This window comes from Crocodylus porosus, unplaced genomic scaffold (assembly GCF_001723895.1).
Source record: "Crocodylus porosus isolate Cpor-Errol unplaced genomic scaffold, CroPor_comp1, whole genome shotgun sequence".
Taxonomy (NCBI): Eukaryota; Metazoa; Chordata; order Crocodylia; family Crocodylidae; genus Crocodylus; species Crocodylus porosus.
This window is the reverse complement of record NW_017728923.1, coordinates 13,007,454-13,025,972: the sequence shown is the minus strand read 5'-3', so window position 1 is coordinate 13,025,972 and position 18,519 is coordinate 13,007,454. Positions and strand designations below refer to the sequence as shown.

The 18,519-nt window shown below is 40.4% G+C and overlaps 1 protein-coding gene across 1 annotated transcript in view; it reads left to right on the top strand.

Annotated features, from left to right (window-relative positions):
- USP7 (ubiquitin specific peptidase 7) overlaps positions 1-18,519 on the top strand; it is a 107,955-nt gene that overhangs the window by 33,417 nt on the left and 56,019 nt on the right. The window contains exons 2-3 of the mRNA XM_019540090.1: positions 7,151-7,255; positions 16,507-16,705. Coding sequence (XP_019395635.1) covers positions 7,151-7,255; positions 16,507-16,705 — 304 coding nt within the window. The remainder of the gene's footprint in view (positions 1-7,150; positions 7,256-16,506; positions 16,706-18,519) is intronic.

Below are 18,519 nucleotides of genomic sequence, written 5' to 3'. Positions count from 1 at the left end.
CCTCACGCCCCTTCCCTTTCCCCTCCCCTTCCACCACAACAGACTTACCAGCTGGACACTGCTTCAAGCTGCTGGGCTGATATCAGAAATAGGATTAGTATCAGTCCCAAAAATCTCTATTGGTGCACCCCTAATACTTACAGGAATGGTTTAACAGTTGGCCTTAATGCCCTTTCTTTAAATACTTTTTTTTCCTCCATTCTGTTCACTTACATGGTTGATGTTAAGAGTCCCGGTTGATTGTAATAGATAATACTTTTAATGTAACTGAAGATGTAATTAAAACTAGATAGACTGGTGTGTGACTAGAAGAGTTAAGGTACTGGGCAGGTGACATGGTTTGTTGTCTGCAGGGTGGATAAAAATCAACTATTTAAAAAAAATCTGATTATTTAAATCTTTTTTTATTTATCTTTTTATTTTTTTTAAGAGGCTTTAAAAAATAAATGTATATAGAGATAATTTTAATATGTTAAAGCTCAAAGATATTATAATGGAATACAGACTATAACTTCCAATTATGTACTATTTGAGACGGTATATTCATGTAAACTTTTTAGAAAATTTTATAAATAGGTCAAACAGGCCATGGACTATATTAGGGGCCCAATTTTATGGTATTCCCAGAGGCTCTTCTACAGATTAGTAAAGATTAAAGAAAATCACTCTACCCAGTGGAACTCAGTGCTCAGTCTCGAAGACCCCATTAAGCATCTCTGTGATGGTTAGTTTCAGTTCTCAAACTGTGTTTCCAAAGAGAACCTCCTTGTTAACAGCAGTACAGGGTTCCCTCACTTTATGTGGGTTCTGTGTGTGCAAATTTGCTCTTATGCAATGACCCTTTTTATACCAAAAATTAATTTTATATGCAAGGTAAATTCACTCTTATGCGATCTGTGTGGTGGAAGCCTACAGTCAGTTGCTTTGTGCGGTGCATTGTGGGAGTGACACACACCAAAATACAGTTTGTATGGATCTGTGTTTCTCACTCATTGTCTGCAACATGTGTTTCTGTAGTTGCTGTCCCCATTATGGCTTCTAAGCATCCCGCTAGCTTATCTCCTACCCCTCTTTGCTGTTGTTGAGTACCAAAGTTGTCTTGTAAAAGTGGTAGAAATGAGTCTGGGGGTCAGGTCAGTACAGTTGAGGTCTTGGAACGTATCCCTATTTATTACATTGTAAAGTGTGTTCCCTTTGTGGAAATTTGAGTTATGCATTGTTTTCCAGGAACGCAGGTATAGCATAATGTGAGGGAAGGAAACCTGTATATGGAGATGAGAGATAACAGACCTGATTACCTACCCAGCAGCCCTCTTGGTTCTCTGTAAGTTTGTGTATGCAAAGTTTCATGAAGTTAAATGAATAGAGGATTGTTGGGGGTGGAGTAGATCTGGGCAAGGAGAAAGAGTCTGGAGATAAATGCAAGAAGGGAGGGGCAGTTGAAAAAAAGAAACATTTTGAGCAGACTATTCCATTACTTGAGGGATAAGATTCTGAGTATAGGCTCTCCATTGATTTGAGATTTAGTGGAGGAATAGTATAGTAGAAGGGAAAACTTAGCATGGTAATAGGCTTGCCAGGCTGTAAAAGAGAGAAAAAAATCAAAGATGGTAAGAAATTTAGAAATGAAGGAAGCCCCTAGCTAATAACATATGGCTGCAGTGCTCATTTGACATCCTTCTAATACAGCATGGCAAAAATCCTCAAATATCCATGATTAATCTAGTGAATTGGAGATAGTTCACGTCTCAGTGACTTCACAAGTGTCTGCTTCAGTCAGCGTTGGTAAATAAAATAACGAAATCATAATTCAGTTTTCTGATGTAGCTGCAATATTAATCTGGAAAAAATATCAGAGTAAATCACTGCTTTAAAGTATATAGTGTGTACTGTCTAAAAATGAAACATACATCTGTCTCTGAGTTGTAAATAATATGGTATTAAAGCTAATACGATGCAACTAGAATGCATTTTTTTTTTTTAGAAAATATTGATTAAATCGAGGCTTCCTGGCCAGTGATTTAAATTGATTTGCATCAAATCCACCCTGGGTGTCTGGGACCGCAGTGTATGTTTATCTGCTCAAAACTCCTGTGATTTAGGCACTGTGTTTATTTGCATCCTTTTCTTGGCCTGTGGGAGCCTTATAGTTGCCCTTATTTTCCTGAGGATACTGGAAAATGTCATTCCTCTCACCCTTTTAAATCTTGATAAGATATAGATTTTACCCTTTTCCTTCTCCCTCTGCAAATTTATCACCTTTCGGTACTTCATCTGAAAAGAAATGTGATCTTAAAAATTACTGACAAGCATTAGGTGTAAGGCCTTCTGTCTAGGGATAACATATATATTCTAATATGAAGTGTGTAAGAATACTAGTAATTTGAAAATGCTGTGATTACATGGAGAAATGGATTTAAGTTGATTAATATTCCTTGGATGTGATAGTTGAAGACATCATTACATCTGATCTGTGTATAACTCTTATGTTAACCATTGCAATATTTGAAAAGCTCTCTATACTGTTTTCCCTAGGTTAATTGTCTCTACCTTAGTCTTTTCTGTACATCTTCCTTTGCCTAGTGATAGAGCTTATAAGAATGCAGAGCACTGTCTTGAAAAGAGTTTGAATCAACTTAAACAAAACAGGAATAATAAAAACATTTTCTTATTCACACATCTTTGTGTGGATTTTGAATAAGCTTATAAGTGTCATCCCCCCCTTCCTCTCCCCCGGCTATGTGGCCCCTCCCCCACCTAGTGAGCCATTCCAGCCCACAGTAAATGGCAGCTCAGCTGTGGCTTCAACCCCAAGCTCCGTACTGAGGCTGGAGCTGAGCAGCCATCTGACTCAGACTGGTACTTGAATCCAAAATGAGGCTTTTCTTTCCACACATTGTGGGGGGGACAGAGCCTCATCTTAGTTCCAAGTAATACGGTGTTTAGAAGAGGGTCCTTTTTTTGTTTATGAAAGCTGTTTTGATAAAGTCTGCATTTTAAGTCTGATCTGATCTCCCATTGTCACTAAAAGATTCACAGAGGTGTACACTATCATGTAAATAAAACTTCAGTTCTTAGAAGTACAGTACAGAAAATGTGACATTGCTTATTTGAAACTGTTATGTACATGTCAATTTAGTGCATTCCACAATTGGTTCACAGTACTGAATATGCCATTCAGAGATGCTCAGATCCTTTCAGTGATTTTGATTTGGAGAATTCCTTGAGTTTGTCAATAAACTCAATGAACATTATAATGTATCTGCAGATTTCAGAGTGGTTTACAAGAGATAGAGATGTTTATTCCCTTCTTACAGTGTGGCAAATCACTTCAGTTCTGTACCTCTGAATCGAGCATAACAGCATTGGGAATAGAACCTGTAGCTTGAGGATCAAATATTAGGCCAGTATCTTAGCCATAGGGCCGTACAGTCTCTAACAACGCATTTGTTTTCTCTAGAAGGTTGGTTAGTCTGATTTTTGTGAAAGGTGACACATGTAAGCTCTTGTTAAATTCACAGAGCAAGTACAGCAATGGTATCTCAAGCTCTTTTGCAGCCCAGTCTGTAAATTCATCTCACTTCTGGATGGAATACCAGAATCGGGGTAGGTAGGTGTTATCCACTGCAGAGTGTAGAGATCCCTCTACATAGGGGGAAAATTAACTTTGTCATTTGTGTTGCTGCTTGGCTTTGTGCTGCCGAAATGGAGGGGCAGATTTCTTTTAAAATCTTTCAGTCTGACATTCAAATATACATTTATTTCAGTTGTTTCAAGGAGTCACTTTTCCCACCTTTTTAATGTTTCGCTTTTAAAAATTTTTTTTTTTATAAGCAGGGAAATTTAAAGTGTATCATCATGTTTGATATTCCCTCCCCTGCTCCTTCCCACTTTTCATTTCCAGATTTCTGTTGAATTAAAGTGTACTTGGGGCTTTCAGTTATGTAAAATATTTGGGTTTGGAGGGTTTTGTTAGGGGCAGTGACTTGAATACAAGGTATTCCCAGTGGATATCAGTGAATTTGTCATCTGATTGTACACATCACTGATATTGTCCAAGAGGCTCTTGGAGTCCTCTTAGAAAATGAAAGGTCTCTGATATTGTTGTAGTTTTTCATTAGGTGTCTAAATAACTATACAGGGATGTACTTAAGGGGGAGAAGTCAACATGTATCTGTCTAGACAGTGTAATTTGGGAGCAGCTTGTTTTGAAAACAAGTTCAGCTCTGTCCAGGGTGCTGAATAGTCTGTAGCTAATAGACATGTTTGTGAAATAAGAGAGACAAAGCTTGATGCACATTTGAAAGTGTGCGCTTTAAGGCAGTTTGCTTCACTTGGTATCTTTTGCCACCAAATGGTCAGTATTTTCATTGTGTTTATGGGTTTGGCTACAGTACATCCACTGTAAGAAGTGTAATAATTGAAACAGGATATAAGGGATGCTAATACTATACATGAATAAAAATTCAGGTATCAGTCTCCCTTTTGGATGGTTATTTAACATATATGACATTCTGTCATAAAATTTTACTAAACTGCCTAAATGAAAACATTGAAGCTGTTCTTTGTATTATTTTGGTTTTAATATTGACCCTGAGGTGATGTCCTTGCATGACTCTCCTGGGTCAGGTATCAGTCATGTTATGTGGATGCTAGGAAACAAACTGAAGTTTAATCTCTTCAGATTTTTTTTATTTTTGACAAATCCAGTGGTTTCATTACTTGTTGGAGACTAAGATTTAATTATTATTTAATTAGGTCAGATAAATAATTTCTTTTCTAACCAATATAAATGTCAGTATTTAGTGACTAGTTGCATCCTATAATAATTATTTGTAACCAAACTCTTATGCCCAGTTCCTGTTCCATCCTACTAGAGTCCCTGAAAAACCTCTCCAACACATGCCTTTTGTAATAAGCCAGATCTATCCCTTGCAGGTTTTTTGTGACTTAGTCTTAAGGGTAACATGATGCTGTGTTACAAGTGCATTAATGGATGTTCAGGGGCTTGAAAGGGTAGGATATAATCACACATGGGCAGCTAATAGATGGGCTAGAATCAGGCCCTCGGTTTTAGGATGGACAACAATAAAGACTTGATTCTACTGTATGGTTGCCATACTTCTTACTTGAGTTGAGCATATTAACATCTGTGTGGTTTGTTACCGTGAAATAATATTGATACTTAGTTTTGTAGGAGTGTAGAAAATTAGTCATGGCATATTTATGCTGCATCAGCAGCACACTGAAGGTGGAGTGCTCTGCCCCATGTGGCAGCTGCAGTATCATTTTTAAGCATGCCATTGACTGAGATGTTGAGCAGTCACAGAAAGATGTACAGTAGTGGCATTGCCAGCATGTTTCCAGGGTAGGGAGCATCAGTGAGCAGGGGCACTCCAGCCACAGTGTGGGCCCTTCGCAGTATAGACACATCTTTGGTGTTAGTTATGCCAGGAGTGGTCAACATGTGCAGTTGTGGCACAGAAAACCCTTTGTGGCATGGCAGATTTGGCAGGGAAGAGGAAACGCATCAACAGATGGGGCAGGGAGCAGAAAGCAGAGCATCAGATAAGACGAGCACAGGGGAAAGAGCAAGTGGAGTGGCAGATCTGGCAGTGAAGGAGGATCAGAGTGGCACTTGAGTAGGGGGCAGGGCTTAGCTATTGGCACACCTGCCAAAAAAGTTGGCCCCTACTAAGCAATGTGAGCAGATTAGGAAGTTTTAAGATGTTTGATTCCTGTTATTTGCATACATTTGTTCATTTGTGTTCCTTTGACTTCTTTATAACAAGGGACCTTCCAGTACTGGGTGTAGGATTAGTTTATATTGTCTGGATTGGAGTAGGAAGTGTGCTAATTGTCAGTGTACTTACTGTTCAATGTAGGTGTTGCAGGTGGAACATGTATTTTAGTTTGATATGTTCTCAGCTTAGTAATATAGGTAAATAAAAAAGGGAATATGCTTCATTGTAGTTTCTTCCTCTTGTGCAGCCTATTAAGCAATGTCAGAATTATGATAGTGATTCATTTTTAAGGCCTGAAAACAGGGCTTCTTAAGTTAAGTAAACCTTTTATTAGAGTATAGTGCTAAACTGAGCATAAATTCCTTATTGGGTTCAAACTAAGAAGCCTATTATCACTATTTCAGTTATGTAGCACAGATATGGCCCGAAAATGTTTTTTGGAATTATTTTATGGCCCTAATTCTAAGATCACATCTACATAGGAAAGACCCGTATGCCTATCAGGAATTTTGTAGGATTCAGTATGTCCTCCCTGTAGGCAAAAGGATTTGCTCACTCATGCCTGATTTTAAGGTCAGAGTTATGTCTAGGATATGAAATTTACTGTCTTCTGCATAATCTCTTACCATAATTAAATAATTGGTATTGTTTTTTTGGGGTGGGCAGGAAGTAGAAACAAAGTTATGGGTTTGCAGGGCCTGTTTTGTTACTTTAATCACGGTGTGTGTTGTTTAACATCAGGGGTTTTTTAGATTTGAGAGAGATTTGTAGGTGCATTTTTTGCATTTGTTTTTAACCAGCTGTACTATCAAAATTTAACAATGATGGTGATCTTGGATAACAAGGTGGTAGTTTTTAAATGTTAATGTTTTGAAATGTCATAAGATCTTTTTTTCTTTCTATTTTTTTTTTCAGTAAGAACTTAAACATTATTTCACATGGATTTAAATCCTTTATGGAGCAAAAAATATTCAGTCAGTCTTGGTACAAATTATTCTACCTGTTTACTTTTGGATTGCTATTATTAAATACCTTATGAAGCAAATTAGTAATAGTCATTTAGAAGCCTGAGTACATATGTATTATATTTAAGTAAACTCAGGTTCTGGACTGAGATAATGCCACATGGGAAAGTGTATGTATTTGTTACTACTCGAAGTATAACTTTAAATGCCTGTGTTCTGTGTCAGTCTAGAACCTTTTAAGTTCTTGTTTACATGGGGAAATTTACCAGCAGCATTATAGGCCTGTAATTATACTGGTATAATTGTACAACTTCCTGATGCATATTCTTATTCAGCAGTTAAGCATGCTTTTTTCTGATATAATCTGTCACTTTGAAATTTCCTAGTACAGACAAAACATACGTTTCATGGCCAATTTCTTTTGTTTTCTGTTTTTCATAGCTGGAGATACAGATGATCCACCAAGAATTACCCAAAATCCTGTCATCAATGGGAATGTAGCGATGGCAGATGGACACAACAACACAGAAGAAGACATGGAGGATGGTAAGTAAATGATGAAAATATAGGTGGGGCAGGGACTGACTTCTCTATTAGTATACTGCGCAGCTTAAAATTTTGATTCTTTTGAGGTGCTATAGTGTAACTGATTTTGAAACAAGCAAGAAAACAGAAAAAATCCGACCTCTAGGTGCATCATTGCTAGTAAAGGGTCATTGCTGTCTAGTGCAGAAAATAACATTTTAAACATCTATATAGCAATTTCTAGAGTAGTCATTCTTAAAGAGGTTGGGCATCCAAAAAATTGTAAGCAGAAAAACTGGATATGTTGTGTATGGACAGTAAGATTTCATTGTAAATCTTTAAATCCAGTTATAATTACTGGTTTCTGAAAATCTCTTCAAATCCATTAGAACCACCATTGTGCTGCAGATGACTATACCCATTCTGCCTCTCCCCAGAACACTTCAGTCTGTCTTGCTAGATAATCAAGCAGCAGCCATAGCCAAGTTTTAATCTGGGTGCAGCACATGGTGGTGACCCCTCTTTTCGAAATGGAACTTTAAATGACCAACATGTGGGACCTCCCTGAAGAATACAGCTTGTCTCTTTCTTTTTTCCTGAGTCAACTTTAATGTTTATGTAAAATAGCTTTTGGGTATAGTCCTTTCTCTGAGCCTTGTCACTTAAATTGATGTACCTAATTGTTTATAAATATGCTTAGAAGTACAAGTATTCTAAATACTTTACAAAAAATAATCTGTATATCATCTATTATGGGGAACAGACAGACTCTTCAAAGGAGAAAAAGCCTTCCTTTTTTTTCCCCAAGAACTATATAGGAAAATGAAAGGATCAGAGAATGTAAATGAAGTTTCATTACAGTTAAACTCCAGAAAAAATGAACAGGGTTAGATTATCACAGTCAATTATATAGGTGAAAGAGAAACTTTCTCACTGATTTCTGTGAGACTGTGATCAAGAGAGCAATTAGGATAAGGTTGTAGGTCATAAGTGTCTACCTTCGGGAGTTAAAAAAGTAATGTAATACTAAGGCATTAATTACTGGAGACGGGAGCGTTCAAGTGAGAAAAGATAATTAAATACAAGACAAAAAGATTATGGCCAGACTTCAAATATGAGCACTGTCACTACGTCATAGCCAAAAAGATCAGGAGGAAAAATTGACGTCAAAAGGGGCAAAGTAGCAAAAGAGCAAAATAAATGAAAGTGAGTCCTATATAACAGCGGCTTCAGAATTTTCTCTGGAAGACCTCACTTGTGCTTAAAGGATTTGTATTAAAAGATAAAACAGTGGTTTCCATTTTGATTTTGATTAAGATTGTGGTATCTGTTGTCCTCGCTGTCTTTAATGATACCACAGCCATGACGCAGAACTTTATGGTGACCAATCAAGATTGTACCAGGTGACATTGACATTACCGTCCACCAGTTCCAAGTGACTGACCTAGTAGTAAAATAGCCAACAAAAGACCCTCATGTTTAGCCAAGTAGTATAAAAGCTTCCTATAAAAATGTATCTAAAAAGTGTGTGTGTGTGTGTGTAAATAAAAATAATACAGTTTTTTAAATAAACTGAGCAAAAAGCAGTCAGGTTGCGTAAGAGGTAAGTTATATCAGAGCTAATAGAGAACACACACATTCAGATAAATCATTTACTTCCTGTCTAGGCAGAGTAACTTTGACTCTGTATGAAAGTCAATACAGAATATCAAGTTAAGTGGAAATGACAACATTTTATATGGCCATGGGCCAGCTTGCATAAAAAAGCCTCTTTGCAGAGGTCCCCAGCAAAAGCCTGCCATGTTTGTGCTGGACCTAACCACTAAGATAACTCTTCCATGCTCTTCTGCCAGGTTCACAGGTTTCAGAGGACATTGCTATAGTATAAAATCAGTTTGTGTGATAGGATCTGTGACCAAAAAATAGGGAATTAAGTTTTGGGGATGAGCAGTCTATCAGGCAATATATAATTAGTACAGAAATTCTTTGACATGTTGGTTAATCATTCCTTGTAATCATACCTGAGCAAGGAGTGCCTAACTACACTGTGATGTTATGCTGCTTTTACTGTACACCAGAGAGAGGACATTGCTTCAGTGCAAATGTTGCAATCCAGGAAACCTCTGAGTGTTACCTTACGTAGGCGGATGATGCCATCATAAAGGCCATTCAGTTGGGCAACCCACCAGATATTGCATTATTTGTTCTTCATTTGAAATTGCAGTTGTAGTGTTTATACTCTTGCTATCCCAATTTCTATGATAACATGTATGTAAGGATTAGCCCAGTGATTGAAGTGTTAGTCATAAAGTGAAATCGGGGATAGCAGAAGGTAGAACATGTTTATGAAGGTGTCAGTATTGATGCTACCTGTAACCCATCTACTCTTAGCAGGCCTCTTTGCAACAGCTAAGTTCAAGATAAGACTGTATCAGTGCATCTTGGAGGAAGAGCAAGCATTACAGAGCGAAGCAATTGCAGCTCATTTATGGAAGATTGAAAGCACCCTGTTAAGCTAGGAGAAAGCATTAATGTTGCTAGTAGGTTCATAGGCAGACAACGTTCTTTGAGTGAATCTGATATCTTTTATTAGACCAACTTAAGTAGTTGGAGAACAATTATTAAGCAAGTTTTCGGGTTCAAAAACCCTTCATCAGGCTAAGGAAGTTTCAGCAGTTGGTGTGTGCTCTTCCTGGATGGAATGAAAAGTAAAGAAGCCAGTGGCTGGGCTGGTATGCATTCCAGAAATGCAGCTGGTCTAAAAGATATCAGATTCACCCGAAGAACCTTGTCTGCCTATGTCCTTAGGCCAACATGGCTACAACCTGCACCCCTGTAACATGCTAGTAGGTTCATGCACTTGTAGCAGATAGCTTGAAAAAGGGGGCCACACAATTACACCAGACCTAATATCATATTTTCTCACATGCAATATCAGCAAAATAGGCATCTTGTTTTTGAAAGGCAGAAGGAAAGAGAAATTCCTTGAGAGCCTCTTCTAATGTGTGTGCGCTTGGAGGGGAGGGAGGCAGCATCCAACAGTCAGCGACTAGGGAGTTTTACTTTCACTTTCCTTTGGTAGAGGATGGTGTGGCAGAAATTGCAGTTACCTATTTCCTCAATTATAATGTGCACACCAATTACCAACCACTGAATTTTTGGGGAACAGTGTAAGTTGGATATAAGAAAATATTATATATCATGCTACTGTGTGCATTGCTAAAAAATTTTATAAGGGTAGAATACTCAATGGCAGGAAGACAAAGTTTTTGGGTAAATCCAATATCTTTTATTAGACGAATTGAAATAGGTGAAAAAATGCTTCTTTGCAAGTTTTTGGGTACAGACACCTTTTGTCAGGCTGAGGAAGCATCTGCAGCTGGTCTGTGCTCTTCCTGGATGGAATACAAAAGAAGCCAGTATGTATGCAAGAAAGTCAGTCAGTGAAAATGCAAATTGAGACAGTCATTGGGTAAGAGGCAGGTGGATGAGAAGGAACAGGAATGGCAGAAAAGTACAATGTGTAGGGACTTGTTCCATGGAAGTTCATTGGCAGCAGATCTGAAAATAAATTGCTAGATGTTGACCTTTTTCTTGATGTTGGTACAATATGGCCCTTCTGGTTAGAGTAACAAAAAGATGCCTCCATCAGGTTCTGTGGAACAGAGATACTTCTGTCACTGGGAGATAAAATTGTTTGCTATGGTATGCTAAAGGTGAAAGCATTGGCCGATTTGTTTTAGCAGACTGACTTGTGGAGATGTGTTTATACTTTCAAAACATAGGGAAGAGAAGCATCTATTTTCAAAGGAGTATTCATGTACAGGGACACTGGTGTAGCAGATGTAGAGAGAGGTAGTTAGCCATGTTAGTCTGAAGTCAGATAGAAGACAGGATAGATATACACCCTACAGACTTACTAACCAAGAGAGGGGGAGAGAAAGAGCACATGAGTGCACACGCTTCAGTGTTCTCCATTCGCAAAAGCATTGCATGAAGTCACAAAACTTTGTGCTCCACATCTATATCTATAATTTATTTAGTCTACAAGGTGTAGCAGAAGTGGTCTATCCAGGAAAATGAACCCAAGTAGGAACTGGTTAGAAAAATAAATGCTCTGAGTTTGGAAGTGAGCAGAGCTAAAATATACACATTTTTATATATTGTTAATCTCTGCAGTTGAAAGGAACTGTTTAAATAATGTCTCTGGGGTGCATTATAAACATGACTTTTGTAGGGGAACAAAAGTTGACTTCAAGTGAAATGTATACTCAGCTGCAGGAAAGAAGGTAATCAAGTTCAAAGAATCAGGGATTTTGCATGTTCTGAAATGGTACCTGAGGCATTTCACTAAGGTTAATTTTTTGCAAGATGGAAGTGACAGCTTCAGTAAACATCCTCTATCATGAGTGGTTTTTTGTTTTAAATCAGTTCGTTCTCATGTAAAGATTCCGCGTGACAATTAGATTAACCAGTTCCCTCGCAAGTAAGAGATTTAAACTGAAGGCTCTTTAATTAAAAACTTGAACAATTATGGTATTTGCAGTATTAAAAGCATCCATTGAAGCTCTGTTCCTAATAGTGATTTGAAGCAGAGGATTTCAGAAACAGGAATCTTAACTGTGGAGTATTATACCCCTCATTTGACACCAGTGGAGTTCATTTGAAAGTCCATTCATGGAATATAATTGGTTTTAACCATTTTTTGCCATTAATCATACAGCTGAAAAAGTACTTTAACATAAACTGAATAATGCATGGAGAACTGTCAAGTTTTTCTTCAAAAGAAAAAGACATTTGTTTTCTACCAAATTGTAAACACTTAAAAGATATGTTACTTGATAGTAAAATGGCTCATGTGCTGTTCCTGGGTCACAAGTTTAGAGGATTTTTGTTCTGTTGACCAGTTAAATGGACTTTGGCTATATTAACGTATCCTCGTAGCTTCCACCACCAAACTACCAGAATGTATACGTATCTGTGCACCCTTGGTGGCCCTGTGTGTAGATGTGGCAGGGCACTGTTGGTGCCTGCCACTTTAAGGGCTGAGCCAAACAGCCAGCAGGTGCTTGATTACAGAAGCCAGTTTGGAACTCTGGCCAGGTATATAAACAGAGGAGCTTGCTGCCAGCAGGCCAGGCAGAAACAGGTGGGTGGGCCAATGGCAGACCAGCCCTGAGAGAGCCCCCCCTGTTGCATTAAACTAGACCTAAGGCTAGATTTTGTCTCGCATGGAAAATAGGATCATATCGCTATTTTGGATTGCTGGTTTTTAGGAAGTATTTAGATAAACATATACAACACTAGCATACCTAAACAAATGGGAAGGCAAGGAGAAGTCAAGTAATCTTAGTCTGATATTTGTTAATTAATCATATCTAGCTGAAACTCCAGAAGTAGAGTGATTTACATTTAAAAAAATAATTATAGTCGGGTTGGAAGAGAAAAACAGTAGTCAGTAATCCCAGCTAATACGGACCAAAAACTGTTTGTAAAATCAAATAGTTTGCTACATAAATATACACTTAAATATATGTATATTTATTGCATATATATTATTTTTTCAAGTTGATCATTATATCAGGGGGTTTTTCAAAATCATATGCCTTACATGTCCTTATTCTAAATTCTACTGCACACACTGATGGCAAGTTCTGCATTTGGGTAGTTTTGGTCCTGTACTGTTTGAAGCTGTCCAGATGACTTTGGAGCACTCCAACCAGGAAGTGTACAGATGTATAAGGTCAAAGAAGCACTTCAGACATGGCCAAAGAGCTTCAAAATTGATCCGCAAAAGATGAAAAATGTCTTTGAAGCCTTTGAAACATCTGTGTGCTCCAACAGAGTGCACGGGGTGGCTCAGTCTTCTGGCATCTCGCATAGTTTCACCTTACACTCCCACCTAATTCCAACTTCTGCAGGTTGAGAGGCATGCAAGGAACAAATGCCCTCTTACTGGAGAGAAGAATTTCTTGAGACATTCAACTAATACTGCAGACTTATTTAATCATTCTTCACCTTCTAATAGACTATTTTAAAAGATAAACATTCCAATCTAATACATTTTAATTGGGTTAAATGTTTGGTGTGGCACAAAAAATGTGTCCAACTGTACATTCTGTGATTTAAAGACAGAATAGTGCAATACCTTGGAGTACTCTTTTTAAGACTTGTGACCCAGGTTTCAGTTCCTTGTACCACCATAAACCATATACATGTGACTTTGAGGAAAGCACTTGATTGCTGCCTCCTTCACTAAAATGGATATTACCTTATGAAATTGAAAGAATATGTTTGGTTTTGTATTTTCTTCATACGGTACTAGGTACTTCATATAATGAAGAATATATGTAGGTACCTCACTGTGTGCTCTCGGCAGTAAAGGATTCCATTCTCCTACCAGCTGTTCCCAACCAAGGCTGCCACAACCTTCAGCATCCCTGTTGACACCTTCTGCCATACAAATGTGTGTGAGCAACAGTGATCCTGGTTTTCTCTAATAAAAAATAGCAAATTCTCTGATTTAACCCCCCCCCATCTGTGTTTTTTCCATGATGAAAATGAAACACCACTATGTATGGATATCAGTTGAACACTGTGTTTTATTGAGATATTTACAATTTTAAAGCTGTTTGGAAGCCTGCCAGTACCTCTATCACTAATAAAATAAATTCTAAATACTCATTTTGGCATTTGATTTTGGGTTTTTATCATGGAAAATCAGAGCTCCCCCTACCCCCTTTGCTTACCAGGACACAGGTCCAGCTGCAGTTGTGCCACCCCACTCTGCTTTGGGTGCCGAGCAGCCCTCATATGCCAGTATCCTGCCTGACATTGTCCCTCACTCCCAAGCGACATGCCCCCCACTTCTCCAGCCCTGCTAGAGGGGGCCCCCAGCTGCCAGGGCTAAGGAACCCAGGACTGGGGTCTGCAGCCCCCTGGCCTCCACAGCAGTGCACAAGCCCTGGATGCCATCCATGGGAGGCAACAAATGCTGCAGCGGAGCAGAGCAATGAGTCTTGCTTCCCCCCCTCCCGCAGGCAGCATGGCTAGAGCAGAGCCCATGGGAGCGCAATTGCAGGCTGCCTGCTGTGTGCTTGAGGCTTCCTGCCCTGCTGCCCTCCCTGTCCTGCAGCCCAACGAGCAGGACCTGGCATGGTAGGACAAAGCAGGGCTGAGTGGGGAAGCTCAGTGCCACCACCACAAGCCCCATGCTGCTATGGTGAGGCACTCCCTGCCCATCCAGCAGCATTGAAGGGTACCACTCCACACTGCCATCCCTGCTACTGCTGGGAGGGCAGAGGGTGGTTTGCTGTGGTAGTACCAGGCTTCCCTGCCCTGCTTTGACCTGCTGCACCAAGTCCTGCCCTCTGGGCCACAGAGACCCCAGGGGGAGGGCAGCAAAGTAGGGAGCCCCTGAGTCTGCAGCCTGTATTTGCCCCATGCACAAATTGTGGGGGGGCACATGCCAAGGGATACCCCTGGGAATGCACACAGTGGCAGGGAGTCTTCCCTTCCCCTGCTGCCCTCTAGACAAGCTGCTTGCGGTTCCCTTCTGCTCCTGCACGAGCCTTGCAGCCACACATTCAAGCCCTGGGCCCCAAACCCTATGCACCAGCCCAGCTGGGCAGGAGCCCCAGCCCTGCCCAATTTCTTCCCTCACTATGGGACCTCAGTCCTCCTCCCACCCCCTCCTCGATTTTACTTGCAGGAGCAACTCTCCAGGCTCCCTGGCAGCCATATGCATGTTTATGTACGCACATGTACATAGCACCTCCTGCCTTGATATTCCCCCTTCCAGTCCCTTGTAGGTTGGAACTTTGCCTACCGTTTCCCGTGTTTTTCTCCTTAAAATGAGAAAATCCAAGTTTTACCACATTTTTCTGTAGTGAATGAAAAACATGGTTTCCTGATCAGCAGAAGAGTCTGTGCAGTTTACAGACTAAAAATGTAGTGAAAACATGAAATTAAATCAGGTTAAATTATTAAGAGAGGCATAATGGTTATTGAGCTAAGTGATGTTCAGTAGGCCTGTGCAAAGTGGCTAGTATTCACTTTGGATTCGACCAATTCGGAGGACAGTGACTTGATTCGGCTGAATCGGCCCCCTCCCCCACCCACTCAGTGGCTGCCCCACCCACTCTCCCAGCTCCCAGCTGTTTTAAAAAAAAAAAAACCACCCACTCATCGGTGCTGCCATGTGGGGGGCAATCCCTGCTGCCCCACGCCACATGGGGGGCTCTACCATGAGCCCCCTGACTCCCCACTATGGCTGCCCTGCCTGCGCCAGCCTCCAGCCTTTTAAAAAATCTTTTCCAAGTCTCCTGATTCAATTCAGATTCAGAGATTCATCACTGAATTGGGCCGAATCTCCTCCGAATCAAATCAGCACCCGAAGATTCACACAGCCCTAGTATTCAGTTTTATAATGAAATCGATAAAATGTTACAGGTTTGTGTTAAAGTTGTCTTAGTTTTTCCAGTGAATCTTCCCACAGGATTTAATTCTAGACTGTCACAGAATTTGTAGGTCCTTGATCTTATAAATTATGCAGTCAACTGACAAGGATTAAAAAAGAAATAGTTATTGCTTTCACTTTTTTAGTGGGGCGGTGGCTATTCGGGGCAATACAAAGCAGCTAAATGGTGACTCATTAAAACTTGATGATGTGAATAGATTCTTGGTACTCTTATGTCCTTATTCCTCTTTCTCTCACTGTTGGGAGTGGTGTCTCTGCTGAAACAGAAATCTGTTTCTATATAGAAGTTTCAGGGACATAGAGCTGGAGTTGATAGTAATCTAAATTGCATGGAAACTGACATATATAGGACTCTTTGTTATGCTATTGCTTACCTTTGGAGAAAACTTTGAAATTTGATTTGTAATACATTTTAGCGGTTAAACATAATTTAAGAGTAGATTGGATTGGAGGAGGCATTCTTCTAGAAATGCTCTTCCTTCTTTTTTATGACTATTGAATGTATACTGTAATGTCACTTCAGCTGGAACTGACATTCTAAGAAACTTTTCATAGTAGGATGGTTACTAGAAAACAGTATTAATTATTCCTGGTTCATGAGAGAAAATTTAACCCAGGTACCAGTAAGTTCTTCCAGTAGTTGAGTGTTTGTGACAGTTTTTATGCCTTACTGTTTTGCAAAACTTCTATTTCAGGTAGCACGTGTTCCACAGTTTTGAAAAGGTATGTTTTGCAATTAAGTGTCTTCAGAATTTGAAGTTACTATTTTGATCATTTTTCTTTTTTTGCTTAGACACAAGTTGGCGATCAGAAGCAACGTTTCAGTTTACAGTTGAACGTTTCAATAGACTGAGTGAGTCAGTCCTCAGTCCTCCCTGCTTTGTACGAAACTTACCATGGAAGATCATGGTGATGCCACGTCTTTATCCTGATAGACCACACCAAAAAAGTGTAGGATTCTTTCTTCAATGCAATGCTGAATCTGATTCCACGTAAGATGCTTTAAATAATTGATATGCAAACCCAGATATGAGATTGCTTAATTGTATTGCAAAACAAACTAATAGTTGGTTTAAAATTACCTGGCGGAGTTCTTGTCTTGAGGGGCAGTGCTTATTCTGTTTTCAGTTTCTGAAGAGTTCTCTACTTTTCATCTACTACTTGCTTCCCACCCCTGCTCCAAAGTCATGTTGTAAGACTTGTCCTTTGAGGCGATTTGTTCAACTTGAAGCTTCTGGTGGAACTAAAACATGATTCTCTTGGACTGGTGAGAGCAAAGCAAGAGAGACTTTTAAGAGAGCATCACAGTCTGTCAACAGCATTGCCAGCCTTGCTGTCATGGGAAAGGAAGATCTGTGCTTGCTTGTGTTAAAATGCTACTAGACATCCCTCTAATCCACTTGAGTCATTAATTCTGCCCTATAATGCAGCAGTTTCTAAATAAAGTAGGCAAAAAAACCCCTTTCTTGCCAGTATAGCCTAAGGTGGTGACTTCTGTCCCCTCCATGGCCCAGTTGGATCAGAAAGAAATTTTCACTATTTGCAGGTTATTTCATAATAGTTTATATAAGGTGATTTCCTTCATCTTTCTCTGAGGCATAAAGTACAGAAGAATATCAGTGGTAGGATGTTGACGCAGAAGGATCATTGATTTGGTCCAGCATGTTATTTGCCTGACAGAAAACAACTCTACTGGAAAACGTAGTCCTTCATTGCCACCCTCTGTTTGAGTTGAGGGAAAGGAGGAATAATATAAGAAAAGTAAACCTGCCAAGAAAATATGAAATGTTTCATGAGAAGGACAATCCAGCATCTCCAGAGTGGGCAGCACAAGTATGCATTGCTAATCATTAGGCACTGATAGAGATTTTGGGGGCTGATACTGATGGCCAATTTTTAAATGAGTCATATTGACCGATACTTACCCAATTCTGATATGCAGCTCCACAGCATGGAGACCTGTGTGGAGCTGGCAAGCCTGTTGTGGGGGAAAGGTTGTGGGGGAGGGGAAGGTCTTGGGGGGGCAGATAGAGGCCTTCACTGTGAAGGAGGAAGTGGGGCAGGGGCTGCCCAGCTGGGGCAGGGCAGGGTATGAGACAGAGCCACTGCTCATCCAGAGGGCACTGGGGGGCCAGCTTCCGCTGCTTGGAGTGCTGCTGCTGCAGACTGAGGCCGGGGCTGTGCCAGGCTTTTCCCGCTGAGCGGCTGGGCTGAGCTGCGTTTTGGGAGCGCAACAGTGGCACTGGGAGAGGGGCTAGGGCAAATTTTGGGGTGGCTGCAGCCCCCCTCCCAGCACCACCACTGTCCACCCTGAGCCTAGCCCAGCCCTAGCCAACAGTGGTAACCCACCCCACCACACGCACAAATCTGGGAGCACACAGCCCTCCATGCTGTCCTGGGGTGAACTTCAGGTGGGAACACCCCCCTGCTCCCTCTGGACAAGCCATGACTCTGTCTCGTTCCCCACCCTGTCTCGGCTGTGCAGAGCCTGCCCTGCTCCCTCCCTCCCTCCCCGCAGGGGCCTTGATCTGGCCCCTGTCCCTTCCCCCACAACAGACTTACCAACCAGACCCAGCTGCTTTTCATGCTTTTCACGGGCTGCACTCCTGGCTGCCTGCTGCGGTGCTGCAGCATTTATCGGCCACATTATCAGCTACGTCAGGAAAAAAAAGCCAGTTGCCAATACTCTGTTTTCTTCACGTTGGTGCCAGTCCAGTATGGGACCAATCTATCGGTTCACCTCTACTAATAATCAAACCCATAAATCCAGTGTATGGCATTTACAGGGGAAGGACTCCTTAGCAAT